Here is a 23,562-nt window from a genome sequence, read left to right on the forward strand (position 1 = left end):
AAAAAAACTGACAGTCACTATGAGCTGAGGTAACTTTTATTTAAATGGAGAGCAGCTATGTAAGCTCAAATGCACAGGTCTGAGAACATGTCTGTGAGAATAATACTGATAATAATACTATTTTCCACATTAATAATTAAAAAGCTACAAAACTCCACTGATAGGCTCCTGTAGTCAAACGTTTATCTGTAAAACACTAATGAGGAATTTTAAAACCTTGCTATCAATCTTTATGGCAGGTTCATGTTAAGAAGGTCATTATCACACAACATTCAATTACCTGGCAGAGCGTTCATTGCGGAATTAAACGATTCAATCAAAATCTAATTAGCTTTTGCCCCACCCTCAGTTCATTCCAGCGTTTAACACTCCAGCCCTTGCACCTGTATGTCATCTCTGTGGTGGTGCCGTTGCTCAGGGGGTCCTGAGGGCCATGAGTCTGTTCCACATTTTCTCAGCAGGAACGATAAGCTTGTTGATATCAGGAGGATTTTTAATGAGCACGTAGGAACCTCCCAAAACAGCTCCTGCAGCACTGAACAGCAGGCCACGGTTTATTACCTGTGAAAAAGGAAATAAAACGCTTATTGCCTTGGATCCAGGTTTTGCACTTTTATTCACACACTTACTTGTTCGTCACACTGACACAGAAGGGGTTGTGAATGAATTCCATTTCGGGGAACGTTAGTCTCTCAAAAGGAGCAGCAACTGCATGGAAAACACTCACCCTTTATAACTTGACTTGTTTTACTTGACATTTTTGGTCATAATTCATTATATAACCCTCATAGTTTCTAGATTATTTCATTGGAATAATCTGATATGCTGGTATGTTGGAAGGCTATAGGTTTGGGTACTAATTCCAAGTAAATGGATGCAGTTTTATACACATGTTGCTTGCATTTTACAGCTGCTGTAACCTGTAGAATCTTTTAACACATCAGCAAAAAGTGTAAAAATGTAAAAAAAAAAAAGAAGACGTGAATAAATTATAGCTGTTATGAAAGAAGAGATCAACAACTGCTACTAACGCAATACAAAAGACTATTCTCAAATAATTACCTCAAAGCATAGTGTCTGAAGTTACAGTGACAGAACATTGACCAGTCAACTCAGACTGGACTGAGTCTGTGAGGACATTAGACTCCTGAATGTCCTCCTGGCTCTGTTTCTTCAGAATATCTACCCCACGATGGGAGACTTCAGCCAATCACAGGTCTTTTCACCCAGAGCATATGAGATAGTATTAATGGTAACAAAGTCCATGGGGAGAGCTGGTGGTGCAATAGGTTAGATGGAGTACTTTCACTATGGTAAAGTGGGGCTTGAACCCTGAGTGTAGTCAAAATTGAATGTCAACTATCAACTTGAATATTTTTGCACGTTTGAAGCAAATGCTTGCGTGGTGAAAGGGGCTTCAGACAAAGAGGGGAGGAGTATATATTTTTACAATTTGGTGCTTTTTACCGCCCGGCAAAACTGCGTTTTCCGGAAGGTGTTGTTTTGAGCTGCATGGTCTTGCTTGCTTGCTTATTTGTCTATAACAATTTGGTTTCCGCGCGATAACTCGATAAAATATTGATGTAGCCTCACCATATTTGGTACAGAGGTGTACCATAATAAGACACAGGTCAAGTTCGCATTTGGTGACCGTGACCTTATTTTCAAGGTCACAGGGGTCATCTTTGTCGCCGGGCGGTCCAAGTTTGGTAAAACTTTTTGTTGTTTATTTGTTTTATCGTTTTTTTTTTTTTTACTCTGCCTTGTCGCGGGGCCGTGTCCGGGTCTTGGGTTGTTGCTGATGGAGCAAACTCCTTGCCTGCCTTCCCTTCGCTTTTTAATGCACCTCATATGCCCTGTTTTTAATGCACCACATTATCATAACAACACACACACTCAAAGGGAGGGAAGGGGGGGGGGCTACGAAGAAGGGAGAGGGAAGGGAAGGAAAAAAAGGGGGGAAGAAGGGAAAAGAGGAAGAGGGAAAAGAGAAGAAGGAAGGGAAAAAGGAAAAGAAAAAAGAAAGAGAAGGTGAGAAGGAGAGGAAGGAAGGGGAAAAAAAAAAAGGTGCTCAGTCTTGGGCACGGCCTTGCGGTGGGGTGGTCGTGCCCCTCTGCCCTGGCCCCCCGTGTGGTTTCTGTGTGTGGGGATTGTCCGGTTTCAATCACTTGCTTTGACAATTGTTATGTTTCCTATTATTATTGTAATGAGGTAAATAACTGTTATTATTCATTGATCTCCTTATTTATATCACTATCATTATCAGCATATATATTATATATCACATATGGAATATGTGCGAACACACTCGCATGCACACACACACACACACACTCGCACGCACACACACACACACACACACACACACACACACACACACACACACACACACACACACACACACACACACACACACACACACACACACACACGCCCTCCTTCATACACACAGAGAACAGCTACAGTGCCTTGTGAAAGTATTCGGCCCCCTTGAACTTTTCAACCTTTCGCCACATTTCAGGCTTCAAACATAAAGATATAAAATTTTAATTTTTGTCAAGAATCAACAACAAGTGGGACACAATCGTGAAGTGGAACGAAATTTATTGGATATTTTAAACTTTTTTAACAAATAAAAACCTGAAAAGTGGGACGTGCAATATTATTCGGCCCCTTGCATTAATACTTTGTAGCGCCACCTTTTGCTGCAATTACAGCTGCAAGTTGCTTGGGGTATGTCTCTATCAGTTTTGCACATCGAGAGACTGAAATTCTTGCCCATTTTTCCTTGCAAAACAGCTCGAGCTCAGTGAGGTTGGATGGAGAGCGTTTGTGAACAGCAGTCTTCAGCTCTGCTCACAGATTCTCGATTGGATTCAGGTCTGGACTTTGACTTGGCCATTCTAACACCTGGATACGTTTATTTGTGAACCATTCCATTGTAGATTTGGCTTCATGTTTTGGATCATTGTCCTGTTGGAAGATAAATCTCCGTCCCAGTCTCAGGTCTTTTGCAGACTCCAACAGGTTTTCTTCCAGAATGGTCCTGTATTTGGCTCCATTCATCTTCCCATCAATTTTAACCATCTTCCCTGTCCCTGCTGAAGAAAAGCAGGCCCAAACCATGAGGCTGCCACTACCATGTTTGACAGTGGGGATGGTGTGTTCAGGGTGATGAGCTGTGTCGCTTTTACACCAAACATATCGTTTTGCATTGTGGCCAAAAAGCTCCATTTTGGTTTCATCTGACCAGAGCACCTTCTTCCACATGTTTGGTGTGTCTCCCAGGTGGCTTGTGGCAAACTTCAAACGAGACTTTTTATGGATATCTTTGAGAAATGGCTTTCATCTTGCCACTCTTCCATAAAGGCCAGATTTGTGCAGTGTACGACTGATTGTTGTCCTATGGACAGACTCTCCCACCTCAGCTGTAGATCTCTGCAGTTCATCCAGAGTGATCATGGGCCTCTTGGCTGCATCTCTGATCAGTCTTCTCCTTGTTGGAGGTGAAAGTTTAGAGGGACGGCCGGGTCTTGGTAGATTTGCAGTGGTCTGATACTCCTTCCATTTCAATATGATTGCTTGCACAGTGCTCCTTGAGATGTTTAAAGCTTGGGAAATCTTTTTGTTTCCAAATCCGGCTTTAAACTTCTCCACAACAGCATCTCGGACCTGCCTGGTGTGTTCCTTGGTCTTCATGATGCTCTCTGCACTTTAAACAGAACCCTGAGACTATCACAGAGCAGGTGCATTTATACAGAGACTTGATTACACACAGGTGGATTCTATTTATCATCATCAGTCATTTAGGACAACATTGGATCATTCAGAGATCCTCACTGAACTTCTGGAGTGAGTTTGCTGCACTGAAAGTAAAGGGGCCGAATAATATTGCACACCCCACTTTTCAGGTTTTTATTTGTTAAAAAGTATAAAATATCCAATAAATTTCATTCCACTTCACGATTGTGTCCCAATTATTGTTGATTCTTGACAAAAAATTAAAATTTTATATCTTTATGTTTGAAGCCTGAAATGTGGCAAAAGGTTGAAAAGTTCAAGGGGGCCGAATACTTTCACAAGGCACTGTATTTCTGCTTTCATTTCCATTTATTTTTACCTTTCTTCTCTCCCTTTTTCGTCTTTGTTGCATATATAATCGTTATTACTCATTATTAATGTTTGTTCTCTACTTTGTTTAACACTATCCTCTATATTGTAAAACTGACCTGTTTGTATGTCTTTTATGTTCACTGTTGTAATAATAATAATAAAAAATAAAAAATACTCTGCCAAGGAATGCGGCAGAGTTATGTGACGATCAGCGATGGTTTGTTTGTCTGTCTGTCAGCAACATTACTCAAAAACGGACAAATGGATTTGGATGAAATTTTCAGGGAAGGTCAGAAATGACACCAGGACAAAGTGATCAGATTTTAGCAGTGATGCAGCTTGTTGTCTGGATCCATGGATTTGTTACAGATTTCTGCATCATTGTGAGATATATGATGTCACTGTAACTATGACAACAAGTGAACACTACATCAGCTGCCTGCGGATGATCCCATGATTGCAATCCTACTACAAATTGACCGCTGCAAACTTATCGGGACTTATCTGTCAGAAATGATACATGGAACAATTGATTAAATCAACAAGTCCTCCAATTCATACGACCGCATCGGTCGTTTTCACCGTGCACCGGAATACGACCTATGCGGTCGTATGAACGTTTGCGCCCCTACGGGGAAAACGAACGCATTACGGGATTTAATTCGCAAAACGGCTTTTCCGTCGCAAAACGGCTTTTTTCTCACTTTCCCAACACGTTTTTAGGGTTATGGTTAAGGTTAGGGTTAGAGATAGGGACAGGGATAGTGTTAGATAAAAGTTTGTTCATGATGACGTTTCACCTGCGACTCCAGAGTGTCGATATTTACTCAACCGCTAGAGGTCGCATAGTCAAAACGTAACACTGGGTCGTAATACTGGCATGTACAGACGACCTATGTGGTCGTTTTTTGTTTGAGGACAGGCTCGATTAAATTGTGGGAGAGTTTCCAAGTTCCATCAATTCCCGTTACCCGCTACATATTTCGGTCACACGATTCAGTATCCGTACATAACATACATATGCATGTGCTCAGTGCAAGGTCATCTTGTTGGTGAGTACATATATTAAAAGGTCACATTCTATGTTGCCGTGATTTCTGATTATCAATAACTAATAAATAATGCTGCATTTCTGACAATGCCATACGGGGAATGAACAGCCCTGGCAGAGTACTGCGCTCTCTGAGTGCTTTTCTGGTTTGTTTGTTTTTTAATGTTTTTTTTTTTTTTTTTTTTTTTTTGCCTTTCTCATATTTCTGCCCAATGCATCTTTAAAATGTGTAATTGGATTTCATAAAAGAGGGGTTTTGAGGCTTCCTTTTGGAAGATATTTTGGGGCAGTATGTGAGTATGAGATGGCAATTAAAATGGGTGTCTCATGCAAAGTTAACTTGACTGTTTCTTTTTTGTGCTTGTTTTTCCTATTCAGATTTGCAGCTACTGCAGGTTTAACTGACCAGATCTTGTAAAATATAATATGATATGGGTTAACAGATAATATGTTTTTAAGAAATGCATAGCCAGATTGCTAACACAAGCAAGCTATCACTCTCACAGGAACTGTGATATACTGATGCATTGGAGAAATTATGCTCACTGTGTTGTTCCTAGCTCTCAGTTTTATATCCCACTTCACTAATATCACTATCATTCATCTTCTGAGGATCATGAAATCAAATTTGATTGCAATCCATGCCACAGTTGTTGAGATATTTCAGTCTGGATTAAAATAATGTGACTCAGGAGCATTGTAAAATGTTTAATACGACCTATTTTGTTTGAGGTTGGAACTGTTTACTCCTCGTACTGTTGTCTTACAGCGCACACATTTGCCTACTTTCTAATCTGTGACATTGCTGTTATCTTCACCTTAAAACATCCTCAGTACACTCTGCAAAGGCACAGGTCATTCTACCCTCTCTGCCTCAGACCACTATTTTTCTATCATATTGTATTATCTTAATAGTAGTTGCATTGTCCTATTCTCTATGCTGCTTCATACAGTAGCTTTTTTTCATTCCTCTATAAAGGTCATTTTTCTCTTTGTCCAAACATCCCTACGGGTTTAAACAATTTATAAGGGAAGTTCTGAAAATTCCCACTGCCCTTCTGACCATTAGCGCAGAAGCCATCAGCACAGGCCACATCACACAGTTCAGCACAGTGCCAAGAACTAACTAGCTTATCAACATCCCAAAATGTGAGAAATCAGAGGCATTTCTCCTCTGTACAGAGCTGTGTGAAAGCAAATGTTTCTAAAAAGGGGAACTGTTTACCCACCGAGAGTCACATACGCCATTTGTGCGTGGTGATGATAATATTGCGACTTCAAAAGAGTCCCAAATTACAATACTCAGATGTTCAAAGGCATGAAAAATCCCTCGAAAAGTAAATTCAGGAAAATGAAAGAGCCTGAAGAAAAAAAAAAAAAAGCATTTTCTCAAAGTGTATTACTTTGTTTTGCCAGTGCCAGCGCTCCACAGCTTCATGGTATCTGGTCCTGGTGAAGGTGACCTGGACACGGTGAAAGAGAACAAGCAAGAGAGTCTGTGTTAAAATTCAAAACAAAAAAGTCCAAAAGTGAGTGCAATCATTTACCTGTAGACACTCACGTACCATTGTGTAAAGTGGAATTATTGCCCTCGGCATGAGGAAGTGGAGGAAGTTATCGACATGTTTTCTGAAAAGGAACCATTTGGAGTTGACATGTGCTCGCATCTACAACACAAAACAACAAACATGTTAGTGAAGTGAACCATCTGTCCTGCAGATTGTAAAGTCATCAAACAGATCCTTCTGCCTTATTGCAAACTCCAGACGGTCTTGCTCACTCTTTTGAGCAGAACTGCTGCAGCGAGGAGATTAAGCACAAAGTCCTGCAGTCAATTTTAAGATCTGTAAGAATAATGGCAGCACTCAGACCAATTACTGGCTTTTTAAGTCCTTGACTTTAAATGGACAGAAGATTAAGAAGCTGTGCAGCTGTCACATGTGATTGAGAGAGTAAATATCTGCACATGACTAAAGTCTACACACCCAGAGCCAGAGCTGACTTTGGATGACCTTTCCATACGTCTCACACATGAGAATTATAGCAATATTGGTTTAGGTGGAGATCACTCTAATGAGTAGTGTTAAATTGGGCTAATGAACAATTAAGCAGACATTATGGTACAGTTATTGCTCAACTGAAATGAATTGATGAGGTGAGTTAGCTCCAGTGTTCAGGATAGGAACTCAGTCTAGCAGGCATATTAATCATTCATTTATGTTCAAATGTGTTCAGTTTGCATTCAGATGTTAAAAAAAAAGGTTTTTTTTTTCTGTAGCACACAACTTATGCTTTTAACAATTTTTGGACCTTATTTGCTGAAAACTGCTGCCCCATTTTTGCAAAAACACTATGAGAGTGGGCGAGAGAGAACAAAGCATTAAAGTTTAAGAACAGAAACGCAGAACAATGAGTGAATAGACAGTGAAACATCAGGGGAACTGCAGAGTTTGGCAATAATTTTCTATGGATTTATAATAACATGCCACAGCTTTTACTGTACACAGTCATTTGATATATTGTTACTGTAAAATATCAATTATAGCTGCTTCAAGTTATTTTTTAACTTGTAATTGAGTATGTTCATACTGTGATGTTGCTACTTTGCTTCAGTAAGAGATCTCGATTCTTCTTCCACCATCCATTTCTTGTGATGAAGTCACTATCTCTAAAATACAAGGTGTGATCCAAAAGTCCTGACACTGTTCAGGGAGTGTTTGCATGGTCTGTGTCATAGTCAACATGCAACATGTGAGAGGTAGCTGTTAGAAGTCAGAAGACCATGTGACACTGTGCATAGTTTATATATATACATATATATATACATAAATATATATTTAATATAACTGTAACAGCTGGACCTGTGTTCCACATGTTTTGATAGACATCCATTTGCAGCTGAGAAGAAAACATTAATTTTCATATCATTCAGCAGCAGGGATAAGCCAGACTACATGTAAAGGGTCATCAGTAGTGATGAGAGGTGGGTCTGCTGCTGCCAAGTCTGCAGTTTACACAGTGGAAAAGCCTGAAATCTCTAAAACTGGGCAATCTGTATCAGGTTCAGTTCATCCATCCATCCATCCATCCATCCATCCATTATTTATACACTGCTTAATCCTCATTAGGGTAGCAGAAGGGCTGGAGACTACATATAGAGACAAACAATCACACTCGCATTCACACTTTCAGACAGTTTAGAGTTACCAATTAACCTCAGCATGTTTTTGGACTGTGCGAGGAAGCTGGAGTACCCAGAGTAAACTCATGCATGCACAGGGAGAACATGAAAACTCCATGCAGAAAGATCCCAGGAAGGCCGGGACGCAAACTGAGGATGTTCTAGCTGCAAGGCGAAAGCCACTGTGCAGCCTAGGTTCTGTTCAATTCAGTTTAATTCATGTAGCATCAATTCACACCATATGCCATCTCATAGCACTTAATATAGTGAGGTGAAGACCTCACACATTTTGAACAGAGAGTTCAGGTCAGAAGCATGTTTGTTGTTGTACACAGTTCTACCTTAACATTCTGAGGTGTCTGAAAGAGAACATTCGGTGCAATGACTTGATCTGTGGCGTAATGGTATGTGAATGCTTCAGTGCACTCTGCACCTGGTCACAGTGTGGTGATTTGAGATGAGTTTTTAGGCCACAGCAACATAATTGTTGCTTCCCACTTCTGCTCAGTAGGTTTGGCTCTCTGTGACTTCTTTCCCGAAATGAAATTCAAGTTAAAGGGTTTATGTTTTGACACAGTTCAGCAGCCTCAGGGAGCATTGCAGATGGTGGCTGACACGTTTACGCATCATGACTTCCGTGGAGCATTACAAACTCAGGTGACTTCTGCAGGGATGGCAGCCAAATTTAAACAAAGAATATTTTTTTTGAGTTTTTTATGCACAGACTCACAACTTTGTGATTCCACCTTGTAATGTGAGTAACCTCACTTTGACACTTGCAATATTGCATGAAGATGTGTATGAGATGGAGATACATTTGGAATATTAAATAAAACTGAATTACTTCAATGTAATTGTACATGGCCAGGTCTGCGATTGCATGGTCGTCTGGAACCCGCACTCTGGTGTACTCAGGCAGGACAGCATCTGGACAGAAACACAAAGGTCAATAGCAAGACTTTAACGTGTATTGTCAGCTCATTCTCTGCACCTCCTTTAAGCTTTGTTCATTTAAAAAGCACTTACTGAAATCCTCATTGAACTGATCCATTATTTCGTCAAACACAATGCAGTCCTCAAAGCCCTGCAAAGCATGACCGGATCCGTGAGTCTCTGTGTAATTCCATTCTGTCTTTTCTTCTCCTCCATTTAGTGTTACTTACAGCGTTCATCCCCTGCCCATAGAAAGGGACCACAGCGTGGGCTGCGTCGCCCATAAGGACACACTTGCCACCAATGTGATACGGGGAGCATTTGACAGACACCATGGCCTGTGCAGGCAATCGAAAATAATCTCTCCTGAGAGCATCACTGTAACGCACAAACAGAAATAAAACAATTGCAAAGTTACTCGGAGGTATGTAATTTGGCAGGTGCATTTTTCTCTAAACAACACGCATGAGTTCCCCCTTGCTACAAAAGCCCCTGTCACATTTGAATATGCTGAAACAACAATGCTCCATCTGCCTGGGTAAAGTTAAACAGCTAAACAGAGCATTGGAAGCATGAAAACCTTCAGGAGTTTATGCCTGAGCACTCTGGATAAAGTCCACCCAGAGGGGAGTGACTGAACGAAAGCCTTGAGCGTTTCTACACCACTCTATCACCCGCAACACATGTTTCACCTGAAATGAAAACGTCACCGCAGAAACCCTTGTAACAGAAAGTCTGCAATTTCACACTTCACAGATACCGGCTGTAGATGTAGCTGCAGTCGAGGGCATGACAGGAAATGAAAGTGTTTTTGCGGCTGGCTTGGCAGGTTGGATGAAGAGATAGTGGCAGACAGCGGGAGTAAAGGGGGAGGCAATGATGAGAGACCAGGGAAGTGAGGAAGGAGAGGGGTGAGAACGTCACTTACGCTCCTATTAGTTGTATGGTGTCAGGGAAATATTTCTGAAAAAACTCAATGACTTCATCGCCAGTGGTGATTTTCTCGAACTCCTCAAAGGGCATGAAGAGGGTGCAGGTAAATGTCTTGTCCTAAAAAAGGAAATAAAATAAGCACATCGATATTAGCTCTCCAATTCATTGTGAAACACTTCTGTATTTAAACCTTGATTTGCATAAAGCCACTGCATGTGGTGGTGATGGAAAATAATTAAGTACATTTACTCAAGTACTGTGCTTAAGTAAAGTTTTGAGGTCAAGGTCAAGAATCTTTATTGACATTATGCAATTAGTTTTCACCAGTCCCATAAGGAAATTGTTTTTGGTTGTACCGGCTTAAATGTCAGCATTAAAAGGACAGTAAAACATACAGTGCATTAAAAAAAAGTAAAAATACATTAAAAGTAAGAAGCTACTGTATATATGCAACAGACTGATTAAAGTGCAGCAGTGCAAGGTGCAGTTTCAGTCTGTAATGAGTCTGAAGTGTTTGTGCTGGTATATTTCTGTATTTCCAGGCTACTTTATACCTCCACTCTCCTCATTTCAGAGGGAAATATCAACTTTCTACTGTGCCACAGTTATCTGAGAGCTTGAGTTAATTTTAAAAATGAACCCTGTGTACAATGGAAAAGATAACAAGCTGTTAAAGCACCACACATTGTTAAAAATTAAACCTTTTTGACTCAGATATCTTGTTAAAAGCAGCGTGCAGTTGGGCTTTGACATGCCTGTGAGTTGTTAACAGCTTCACCACTGGTGATTTTTCACTCTAAGCATCTTGTATTGTTTGATTTTCAATGTTAAAATTATTTAATATATCACCAAAATCAAAGATAAGAGAAAATATCCAGCTGTCTTTCCTTTCCCATTAATTACCTGTTGACCCCTCAGATTATCTGCTGTCTGTGTATAAAACTGGATATAAACTCGTTCAAACCTGCAGCAGCTACAACAGTAACATGCAGCTGACACACTGATGCCTTAGTGGTAATAATCTAATGACATATATTAATGATATATCAGTCAAAAGGACCAAACCAGGGCTCTTTGTTACATTTTTCTACTGAAACTGATGCGCCTTTACTTGGAATGAAGTTTTTACATTGCTGTATTGGTACTTTTACTTCAGCAAAGTATCTGAATACTTCTTTCTGACATATCAAGAGATTATCCAAATGATTAATCTTTTACCACCCGCTGTTCCAGCAATAGGATGCTACCATTGTGAACAGTTTTTTGTCTGTACTGATAGATTAGACTGTTGTCCTTTAGGTCCTTTGTGCTCTTTAAAAATAAAATACACTGTAATACCAATACTCAGAGCTGTAGTCACCACTGGTAACAGAAGTGCATTCAGAATTTTACTTTAGAAAAGGAGGAGGGGTTAAAACCTAATAAAAGTATAAATACTCATTATGCAGAGCAGCCATTTTCACTGCAGTGAATTAGGACTGGGACTTTAATGTGCTACTTTCTAATAATTAATTACAGAAAAAACAATGCATTTAAAAAAATCATCTAATTGCACCTTTCTCAGCTCCCTAAATCGTGGCACACTGAAAACACTGATGCACACTCCAGCCCAGTAGGTGGCGGTAATGAACCTAAAGCCTGTTTGCCAGCCGTGAAGAACATACACAGGACCCACAGAGAGATGTCAGCGCACAAAAACGTTTGATGAACAGTGATGAAAGACGAGACCGCATTGAGCTTGTTGGGTTGAAATATTTCTTATTGTGATAAATATTGCTATTAAATAATGCGATTAATTGTGATTAATTAATTTCAATGTGTGAAAGAATAATCTAAATCAGACGTCATCAAGTCTGCCATTCTCAGGAGTCTGTACTTCTGAGTCTGTACTTGCAAGTCTGTACTACCTTGTATGCAAATATGGACTTGCGTACTTTGTATTGAGAAACAGCCATACCCAAGTCTGTGGCAATTTATCTTGTGAAATAGATATATTATCTATATAGAGCTGAGAGTTTAACCTACTGGTGGTGACAAATAGAAAGCCAAGCTGTTTTTAAGGTATCTCAGTTTCATTCTCCTTATAAAATTTCATGGCAATCCATAAAACAGTTGCTGAGATGTTTTCATCAAGACCAAAGTGGTGGATGGACTGAACTACAGAAAGACAAATGCTGCTGCTAGGAAGAAATAATCCAGACACAGTGCACATCAGAGCACACTAATGAAATGTTAAATGACTTAATCAACACAGTGTGACAGCCCAATGTTATGATCCTGAAAATTTAAATGCATCACAGGGGTTTGATGAAAGAGGAATGAGTCAATTAGGCAGAATGCAAATATAAAAATAAGTCAATCAGTCCAATGAAGGCGTGTCATTAAACACAAAGTTTGAACCACATGTTGAAAGGAAAGTTAACATAATGTGTCACATGGTTTCTGGATTCTGGTGAATGTCAAACATGTTGTCATAATGTTGCTCTATTCTATATGCTCTCATTCTGTTTATATTGATTCAAACTATACTCAAATAGTATCTGTGAGAAAATATTCCAGACACGTTTGATGTTTTTAAACTATTCTAAAAAGCTTTCAGCTATATTCAAGAGATTTATTACAGATAGTTGTTTCCAAGGTTGAAGAGTGAATTTTCATAAATAAATTCTGATAAATGTTGCATCCTGTTATTTTCTGTTATTTGGTGTGTTTCATAAAAAGTCACTTTATTTCATGCATCTGCAAATCCTCTCAGCTGAACTCATTATAGAAGCTTCCCTCCTCAGTGCATACCCAACGCCAGACTCCACCCAGACCAAGTGATGGATGAAAGTGCATTGAGGTTGTGGGCGTGCCATTATCTGCCCAGCTGAACAGGTGTCATCTATCAACATCACAAAATCCTCCCAGCGGACTTTTTAGCACTGCCTCTGTTACCATGGTATCATGATGTTTTTTCCTGGGAACTAGGGCAGTGAGTTAGCCTAGCCGCACTAGACCCATGTTCTGAAGGCACAAGGGTCTAGGGCCGCTCGACAGGGAGGGAGGCGGGCTAAAAGGTTGTCTATCAAATCCCTCTGCAGCAACTGGGTAGGTATACAACCAATCAATGCAACGAATAGGCTGACGTAGTTCCTAGAGCACCGGCGGATTGTGGCTAAGTCCTATTAGCTTCCCAACCAGCGGAGCCGCGGAGCCAACTGGTATATTAAGGATTTGCCATATCCCGTCGGCATAAGTCCAAATACATCTTTCTTCTCAATGAAACACTTCAGTGCCGTCCTTTGTTTATCTTTCAAGTTGAATTTTAGCTTCAAATCTTTAAGGGCTGTGGCCAAAGCCGAGTCGAAAGATAACAGTTTATTGTGCGCCGGTTCTTTCTGTCAGAATCGTCGCGCCTCTGTCATCACTTCGTTACGCCCGCCTTCTGACTCTACACTTCATGGTGATTCGTCCGGCCAGTTTTAGGAGCATCCAGCCTCGAGCGTTATGGAGGGTAACTAGACCCACCCTGGCAGAGAATTAAATTCATTGCTGTGGGTTGTCTAGCGCGGCTAGGCTAGCAGTGAGTGAGAGTGTGAACGCTCTCCAAAGTCAGCTGCCTTAACCTGGTCACACTGAGGAGAGCTAGAAAGATGTGCTGAGTCAGCCATGCAGAAAAATCATTGTGGGATTAAGAAGGACAGAAGAGACAGAGAGGAGTCAGACAAATGCAGGCAGAGGTACAGGTGAGAAGGAGGACACGACTGCTGCTAGAAAAGTAGGCTGAACCTCCATGAGCACACTCACATTTCTGATGAGTAAGCCTCTCCTGGCCATGAAGAGAGCCTAATTAACTCCACAAGGACAACCCAGAGGTCAATCATGTCTTCCCGAACTGATTAGGATTTTTTTTTTTTTTTATGAAACAGCCAGCACTTTCCAGATAACATGAGATAATGACCTCATAAATAAACAAATGCTCCACTGTTTAATTCACAGCTGCAAACCTCAGAAAAGTGCAGCTACAAAACACTAGAGAGGAGAAGAAAAAGTCCAAACTCACCATGTTGGGCAGCGCGATCATCATGAATGTGTTTCGGGGCCAGATGTGCAGATAATTAGCCTTCATAGCAAACTAGGGGATAATAATAGGAGCAATAAAGATGATGGGGACAAAAACAACTACAATGAAGAATTCTGAGTTTGATACCAGCGGCATGTGAGAGAGGACTGACCTCTCCGTTGATGGGAGGCATGGTGAGCTCCATGTAGCCGTGAGGGATGTAGGTCTGGCTGTAGTTGAAGCAGCTGCGACGAAGGAACTGCTTGCGGATGGCAGAGAAAGCTCCATCACAGCCGACAATTAGGTCTGCTTCAACCTCCTCCGTGGACCCATCAGGCCTGAGAGAAACAGCAGCAGCATGACAGGCTGACTTCAATAACAACACTCATCCATTTCAATATAAGTAACTTGGAGCTGATTTATCAGGGTAACTCTTTTCATGAGTAGCCAGAGGGCCCTTAACATCACAAAAATACCCCTAGGAATGGAATAATTTAATGAGCATAGCCCACATTTGGGATCTTTATTAGACTTGCTGGAAGCAGTATCCCAGTGCCTCCACACCTGTCAGCCAGTCTGTAAAAAAAACTCCTCCCGTGTGGATGCTAAGGGGCTGAGTAAATGTGGTAATTGTAAAGCTCTTGCTATGTGCTTCAGTTTTGACAGACATAAATGTAATGCAGAGTACGTTTTATTCACTGCATAAATTAACTTTTTTTTACATGGAGATTTAAATGACCCCTGGCCCTTACCTTTACAGAACTTTTAGCATAAAACTTTCGAGTTTATTGGAAAGCCAAATGTAATTTCGCTTTGAAAAGACGACCTTTGTAAAAAGAAAATCACCACTCATACAGCTATTTAGTATTTGAGTTTAAACTGTGTGAATAACAGTATCTGTGTAACATCATTATGCGGTGGTCACATTTTTTTTCACTTAGCAGCCAGCATTTCACTGTGGATGCAAGATGTAATTTACAGGAACAGCTCCGTAATCGCTGCTTTGTGTTTCCGTTGCAGTGTACGATCCAACGTCTTCCACCATGACATTACCTTTGCCAAAACAACAACAAATAGTAGTTACAGAAAGTTCTATGAGCTTGTTATGTTAGCCTATTTAGTCAATTGTATGCCTGTTTTATGGAATTTTTCCAGGTTGTTTTCTCCTGACCACATCCTTGCTTGTGTTCTATCTACTCTCAGATGCACTTTTCTTTGGATAAAAGCGTCTGCTAAATTAGATTGTTGTAACTGTATGCTGTTGATGTTAGAATGGAGAAGATTGTTTGATGCTGAGTACAGAACAATTATGCTTGGTTTCCTCTCTGAGTTTAACCAATCAGCTTTGAGACCTGTGCAGCTGTTTATCAGGGCTACTCAGAGTCTGACCACTGGTTATTTATCCTGCACAGAAACATCCCCGAAACAGGTTCTACAGGGGCGATTTCTGCAGTCAGAACCTGGTCAAAGGTTCAGGACACCATAAATTGTTCGCAAGTTCCTGCATTATAATTTTAATGAAGAGCATGGTGGTCACAGATGGTGACACTTACGGAACTGTAAACACACAGTAAATTACACATCTGTTGATTGCCTTTTAAAGCTGGTGTAAACAGTAGGAGTTTTCCCAACATTCCTGGATCCAGTCTGATGTGTCACATGGAAAAGGTTCCTGTCATAATTCCAGGACTTCCCTATGATCTGAGGTCTGGTGCTGCTTCCATCACAGCACCTAAGAGGATGCTGGTGTATCTGTCAAACTCGATGCTAAGTACTTCTGAGTATTTCCATGAGTCCCCATCTTCTTATTTAATGATCCTATCAGAGTGCATAATCATGTTTAGTGTTGTCAAATTGCTTTAGCAGCAGCCTAATTGTTTAGGCACCAGTGAGTAATATTGTGCAGTGCAGTTTATTAAGATACATTTCAATATTCTCCCTCTCAGACACATCGCGTAATAATCTGTTTCAAGTCACATATGAAGCTATTTCAGGACATAAAGTGTGCAGTTATGTTAGCAGCTCAGAGAGGCTGCCCTTCAGCACAGACGTGTAGATGTCAGTAAGCTAATTACAGTGACAATGCTAACATGCTAATCATTGCAGGTTGCAATGTTAACCATTTAAATTTAGCTTTAGCATGTTAGTGTTAGAAAAATGTGGTTTGTTATACTGAAAAGAAGCTGAAGTTCTTAAAAAACTGCTGAGTCAGACTGCGTGATATCAGGCAAAGTGATCATGCGCTGAGCAGGGCTGACCAGACATCGAGAGCATTTGCAACAAAGTTTCCAACTGTTGTGTAATTTCGTATAAAAATGTGTATTTTAGAATCTAGTATTCAGACAACCCTGTACCTCTGGGTGAGACTTGTCTCCTTGCTGTAAGAATTACAGAAACTCTGCTTTGACTTCAGTGACTGTGTGTCTTTCAGAAAATTCTCCTGACATATCAACATTTGCTAATTAGAAACAAACACCGAGTTCAACAGAGATTTCAATTCACAACAGCATTTGTCATAAACCAAAGTAGTGGACAAATAAAAAGTCTGGTTTGAAGCAATTAATCGGTTAGCATGCATGTCTTTAAATTGCTGGCAGAAGCCACAGTACCTGGAGAAAAAGCATGCAGGCACAGGGAGAACATGCATATATAGATATATACACACACAACTGCTCAAAAGTTTGGATCACTTGGAAATGTCCTTATTTTTGAAAGAAAAGCAACTGATAACCAACTAAACAACAGACCCACAATGATGTCCACTGAGCTACACTGCCAGAATGATGGGTAACCAAGTCCTTCATCTGGAAATCTACACTTACTGTGCAAGTATACATGTGAAGATAAATATCTGTTAATCCTACAAATCTTATTCCTTAAAGATTAATATAAAACTGATAAACATTTACTTCTTGTAAGAACACTCACATAACACCTATGCATTATCCTCTTTGCAATGCAGACCATGTTCGATCAACTCACAGTGATGGGAGAGGTGAGGAACTAGGTCCTTTACACTGATTACAGACTGGCCTTTCAATGTCATTTAGACAAGTGGATTTATTCCAGTCAATGACCAGCTTTATTTCACAGAGAAGCCACAGTTGTATTAAAATGCTGCACACGGCCATCCATAAATCTGTAAACTGACTTTGTGCATAGTAAATCTGACACTGTCTGCTTTCCTAACTACAGTGTTGCATGGCATGTGTCTTCTGCATCATGGGATGTTGACTTCACATTATATCATTTAATCTTATTTGATTTACAGCAATAAAGTGGATTATTGTATAAGTACAGAACAAACTATAGGAAGAAAAGAGGTCATGCAGATCTGTTTCATATTGACTGCTATCTGCATTTCCTGGCTAGTATGAAAGGAAAGCAGTTATCACAGTGGCAGTGTACATTTAATTATACAAGCTGGAGAGAGCAAATATAAGCAGTGACAGCTCAAATACAGAGGAAGGGGAGAGACGTGCAGTGGATGAGCGAAGTGCACGGCACTGTGACGTTCGGAGTCGTCACACAGCCTGTGATTAAATTAAAGTGTTTTTCAGTGTTCGACATGGTAATAACTGCACACTGACTCATTGCAATCCACATTTTCAGCTACAAGGCATAAAAACAAATAAACAGGAATGACGACATGCACACCAAAATGATTTTTACACAGTTTAGTTGAGAATGGATTCAATTCAACACTCAAACTGTGATCTAATTGAACAGAGTTTCTGCTCCTGCATTCTGTCTTACTAATTCACTGCATGGATATACTAATCTCCCCAACTGAAAAGACCTGAAGGTGTTTCTGTGTTAATTGGGGTGTAAATTGTGTGTCACATTTACCTCATGGACAACCAATTACAAAGCAACTAAAAAGTCACACATGTTTATCACCAACCCAGGCCTCGGGCAGCTCATATGCACAAGGCCATTCCATGCAGGAACAGACAGCATACATGATCAGTAAATCTGGAGTTACAACAGAGAATCTAAATAAGCTCCTCTTTCAGGTTAGGTAACCCTCAGTGTGTTTGTGTAAAAACGGGTAACTGTTTACCTGACAAAGGTCATTAGCCCTGTTTCAGCGCTCCAGTCTTGTAGTTTGTGGTCGAAGTTCAGCTTTGTGTTTGGATACGTCTCTGCCTCTGTGGGAGTAAAATATTACAAAAGGAGCTTATATCACAGATGCATGTTTATTATGACAATGTAACATATTGTTGAAATGTGACAGAAGGCTTTCGCAAGTCCAGTAAAATGAAGTAAACATGCAGACTGTCAGTAAAGAGTTAAATTAATCTACCACTGAGGGGCAGTGGCTTTGTTCCAATCAGCCCAGATCTTGTGAGCAACATAGCACCGCAGTCAGAACCAAAATCTCTTTATCTTGACATTCAGTCCAGGAGTCTGGATCCGTTCTGATAAGACAATCACAAGTCTTTCTTTCTGCACATGCGAAGAATCTAATAAAAGGCAGACCCAGGCTGTGGCACATTATCTCCAAATGTTCGTCGAGGTGCTTCATTAAATATTAGGCATAAATCTTTTAGCTGGAAGACTAACACATCTCCTGACATTGCCTGATGCACTCTGGCTGTTTAGAGACTGTCACAAAGCTAAACGCACAGGGACTACCTGCAGTGGTTAAAGCTCAGCTTACAAGCAAACAGATTCAATTAGGACGACTGCTGAGGAGGAGTATGTCCTTTAACTTCGTGCACTGTTCATGAATAAATAAAGAAGTGACAATACAGACCTGAAAGTTGATAAATGCTATCGAGTTTAACAATATGCACTGTGTTCATTTAGTGGACATGCAGTTTGTTAGAATAGAGTAGTTACTATGTAAAGCATGTAACTTCTAAAAGAGACAAGAACACAATCCTCCTCTTAAAAATAACAAGTTGAGGTTATTAGTACTAAAAGACATGGTTGCTCAGCTCAATACACTTTCTATAGACATTTAGCTGCTACAGTATTGCTTAGACTGCTATGATACACTTCAAGTACTTTCAACAGTTATCTCCATTTCATGGCTAAATATGTATTTTCTGCTTATTGGCTTGTATTTTTTATGCTGTGGGACGCCATGAGGAAACTGTACGATAGATTTGGGCTATGTCTTGTCACAAGCACATACAGTATGCAGTAATACATATACTGTATATATGCTACTAACTTGAGGAAGTGTCTTCAAGATGATTGGATGATTGAAGGCATCATATGCTTTCAAAGAAACCTAAGTGTGTAGAACAGGCCTCCAGCACAGCTGTGGTCTATCATGTGGTTATGAGTGGTATTGTGGGCTGTATTTAAGCATTAAGTCACTTCATAACTGATATGTCCTGAGAACCACCCTTCTGACAGATAGTCTGACTTTTGATGAATCAATGCTAAATCAATGCAGGCATGTGTGGGAATTGACTTTTTTCCCCCAATAAGTTGAGTATCTGGGGAATTTGATTGCCTGCACCACAAAGGGACTAAACAAGAGGCTTGCTTGTTATCTATATAGAGGGTGGGCCATAAGTTTCTATACATAGGACATTTTATAATGTACATTTTTAAAAATGTTTCAGATACCCTAGAAGATGTGTTAACGCTATCTTTGGGGGCACTTGAAGGCCATGGTGTATCAAGTGAAGATAAGAGGCATAAATCATCTCAAGGAACGTATCACCAACGCCATTACAAGCATAACTTCAGCTGTGTTATTGCAAGTTCATCAACTGTGGAAAACACGTATTAACGTGTGTTTTCGAAACAATGGTAATTATGTAGAGCACATTATACAAATAAAAACAGCTGTCCAACATAAAATGTGTATTTTTCCTTTGTATGGAAACTGGCTCACCCTGTATATACCTTTTATTTACTTATACCTATATTTTTTGCTGATTAATATATGTATATATGCACACACACATAATGGATAGCTTTAAGATATATATACTGTAGCTGAAGGTAACATGCACACTTGATATGTGTTATGTTGAAAAGCTAATTGATGATTAGTGCAATTATGTTAGCACATGAATTAAAGTGTGAATTTTCATGAAAATATGAAATTTTCTTGGAAAACCCACGCTTTTGAAGGACAGTGCATATAATCACCTGATAAATCATAACAATTGAGAATTTTACTGATTAGGGTTTCATTTACTCAAGCATAATAGACATGTTTCTCTACCAAATGGCCAGAAATAACAGGAAAAGTCATAGCAGTCAAGTCAAGTAACACAGACTCTTTGCTCTTTCTGAAGAGAGAAAAGTACAGGCCCTCCCTCAAAGGCTCTTTCTGAGCCAGGAAAAACGCTGTATAAGCTTCATTTTGACATAAAGCATTGTCCCATAATTGTAGCTTTTCTCTGAAGGACAGAAGTTCAGGCTATGAATCCACTTATACATTCCTATACCAGTTTTGTCATTTAATGTTATTGGATAGAAAATTCTGCTGCGGTCTTATAATATCTGACAGTACGAAGCTCTGAATTACAGGACATTAGGTTAGGACTCTTGTTAATTTCCTATTAAATGATGCCCTGTGTGAAAAGCTGAATTTTCTGCTAATGTGATGGCATTCAACTCAACCTTGTTCAAAAAAATCCAACCTTGTAATCTTGCCATGGTAACGATTATATGGAAATGTCTAACTACTTACCCACATACATAAAGCTGTCTTCAAATTAACCTACAGCAGTGCTCAAGTGAAAGGGGCTCATTAAATGTCTGTATTTTATCGTAGAAAATGTTTCGTTCCCTTTGACTGAGACCCGTTTTTTTCAGTGCTCTTATTCTAACATTACCTTCAGTGTTAATGCTTCAAGGCTATTTTTGCTGATTTACTGAAAGTATGTTCTTACCTGTTAGCAGCTCTTTGTTCAGGTTTGCGCGGTCGACTGAAAGGATGTACTGAAAGGAGAACAATCAGTGATGTAGTGCAATTCTGCAGGTACAACTGCCTCACAAACAGAACTATAACTCTGCTCATTTGAAACGGGAACAGAAAGCATCCAGGGTTCATATTGTTTCCCTCCATTCATAACCCTACTTATTTTCACTGTTTGACAATTAACGCAGTTCTTTTGTCACAGTAACTTTTAGTTTCACTCTTATTTTGTAAATGACACTAATTTTACAAATGGTAAAGAGACATTTTGTGACAAATAATAAGGTTTACCTGGCCTTTCTTGCCATAAGGGATGGGAGACTGTTTCCCACTCAGTGAATGGATCATTCTTGCATGCATTGGGATTCCCTGGGAGACAATCTGAGCCAAACAAAAGGTTACTGCAGACATAATCTTGAAGCAGACATGTACAGACATTACAGATGTGGATAGTGTTGTGGTTTGCAGTATCAAATGAATGTCTTCAGTGAAATATTCTAAGTGAAAAGAGGTCATCTTGATGGAACTCCATCCAGCCTGTGCTGTGACTCAACATCTGGCCTTTGAAGCGCATGTGAAGACCTGGTAAACAAGACCTTATTTTGTCATGCTGAGAAGTCATGCAAGTGTAAAAACTAAAGGACCGATGCAGAGCTCTCAAGCGTGCATAAAATGCTCAGCGCAACGAAAAAGATTGCTGACCCCAGATGCCAAAATAAACCATCTTGAATGGACTACTAGCAAAGAAACCAAGGGGTTGCCTGGAGAATGTCCACATGTTTAATATTTTATGATAAAAATAAACAGAACTGTTTGCCTCCACTCTGGTCTATAACGTCCTATCTTCTTCCTTTATTTCCACCTCACAAGTTAGACAGGAAATATATTTCATATCAGCGTACCTTCTCCTCCATTCCAACATGCTTCAGTGCTTGGCGGCCTCGGTGGGACAAGGCCAGGTTGATGCTTCTGCCCTTCACAATTTTGGCTTGACGGATATCTGACCAAAATGACATACACACAATGTTTCAGTCTTAGTAAGATTGCATATATATTGTTCATATATAATGCAATTGTGATGTGTGGCTGCATTCTTCATAGAGTGGTGTGTGATGTGACAGTTATTCTCCTGAAAATGTAGGGTTTATAATGAGTTCTGAATGTTACCTTCCCGAGTTTCAAAGACTTCCACATCAAAGCCTCTTTTGGCAAAGAAGCAGGCATTCAGGGCTCCTACCTAAAGAGTGAAGGGGAAATGCTTTGAAAATGACGCCAAAATCACAGTATTACACTGTCATACATGAAAAACCACCCGGGGGTTTCACTCTGTGTATGCTAGAGAGTCATTCCTAAACAGTCTTCTGTGACTCTACGCTTTAAAATTGCAAATACAGTTCTATTGTTATTTTTTCCTTTCCCTTCCAGTTACAGCTTTGTGAAACTGACCCATTAAAAAATACATTCATAGTCAAGAGATAAAGAGAGAAGGCATACAGTGAATTAATAATTCACTTTCATTCTCTTACCAAACCACCGCCCACCACTGCAACAACTTTTTTCTTGGAATATCTTTCAGGTGATCCCTCCATTGTGTCAGGGTTGTCTGGTCTGACCCCACTCGCTGTCCAGTCCAAAGTGATCTACATGACTACTGAGTTAGGAGTTAAAAGAGGAGGAGCACTGCGATTTCCATGAACGTCACTTTCAAAATCAGTTCTCTTTTCTGAGCAAACACAAATGACAGATAAGAGGGCTTTCCAAGCAGTGATAGATAATCTACTCTGGTGTCCTAACAGTCGAAACAGCACTTCAGTCAACTTGCTAGGGTGAAATTCATTGAATCTTCTGTAACTGTCTCAGAGAATATACTTGCCTGTTGCCTGTTATTAAGCCTGCAAGTGTAAAAACACACATTAAAAACTTCAAAAATTCTGAAAACTTGCTCCACGTTGTCTGCAGTTCATTCATAGCATACATGAATTGAAGGTAATTACCTGAACCTGTACCTGAAAGCACAACTCGTGTACTGGATTACTGCTCCTGATTGCACAAGTGACTTAATGAACTTTAGTTAAATATACAAGTAAAGAAATCTGTCTCCATCTAGTGGCTGTGTGATGACAGCACTTCCAAGATGTGTAGAACCTTACGGTGGTGGAAAACGGTTTTCAGACACCCTAAGAATTTTACACAATCATAATTATTATCATGAAATATTCTAGGAAATTTTTATTTGTGTTCTTGACAGCTTCAATATGTCAGCTGTCAACCATCTCATCAACAAATTAAGTAGTCCTGCCATTAGCACACAGTAGAGCTCTAATCCTGGCTGGTATGTTCCCCACAAGCCTTTCACACTCTAGAGGGGTAATCTTGTCCCATTCTTCTTGAAGTGCTGCCTTTAATTCTTCTAA

General features: G+C 39.9%; 1 protein-coding gene across 1 annotated transcript; it reads right to left on the bottom strand.

Moving 5' to 3' along the window:
• Positions 1-18: 18 nt before the first annotated feature.
• On the bottom strand, positions 19-22,835 carry LOC110967700 (kynurenine 3-monooxygenase). Its single transcript, XM_022217393.2, has 15 exons — positions 22,675-22,835; positions 22,316-22,385; positions 22,051-22,148; positions 21,440-21,529; positions 21,123-21,171; positions 18,320-18,407; positions 14,429-14,594; positions 14,257-14,328; positions 10,207-10,328; positions 9,509-9,656; positions 9,372-9,429; positions 9,190-9,272; positions 6,730-6,831; positions 6,568-6,627; positions 19-561 (listed from the first exon to the last, which is right to left on the bottom strand). The coding sequence occupies exons 1-15, from the start codon at positions 22,735-22,737 to the stop codon at positions 415-417; spliced, it is 1,416 nt and encodes a 471-aa protein (XP_022073085.2). The 5' UTR covers positions 22,738-22,835; the 3' UTR covers positions 19-414.
• Between the last annotated feature and the right edge of the window lie 727 nt (positions 22,836-23,562).

This window comes from Acanthochromis polyacanthus, chromosome 15 (genome assembly GCF_021347895.1).
Source record: "Acanthochromis polyacanthus isolate Apoly-LR-REF ecotype Palm Island chromosome 15, KAUST_Apoly_ChrSc, whole genome shotgun sequence".
In the NCBI taxonomy this organism is placed as follows: domain Eukaryota; kingdom Metazoa; phylum Chordata; class Actinopteri; family Pomacentridae; genus Acanthochromis; species Acanthochromis polyacanthus.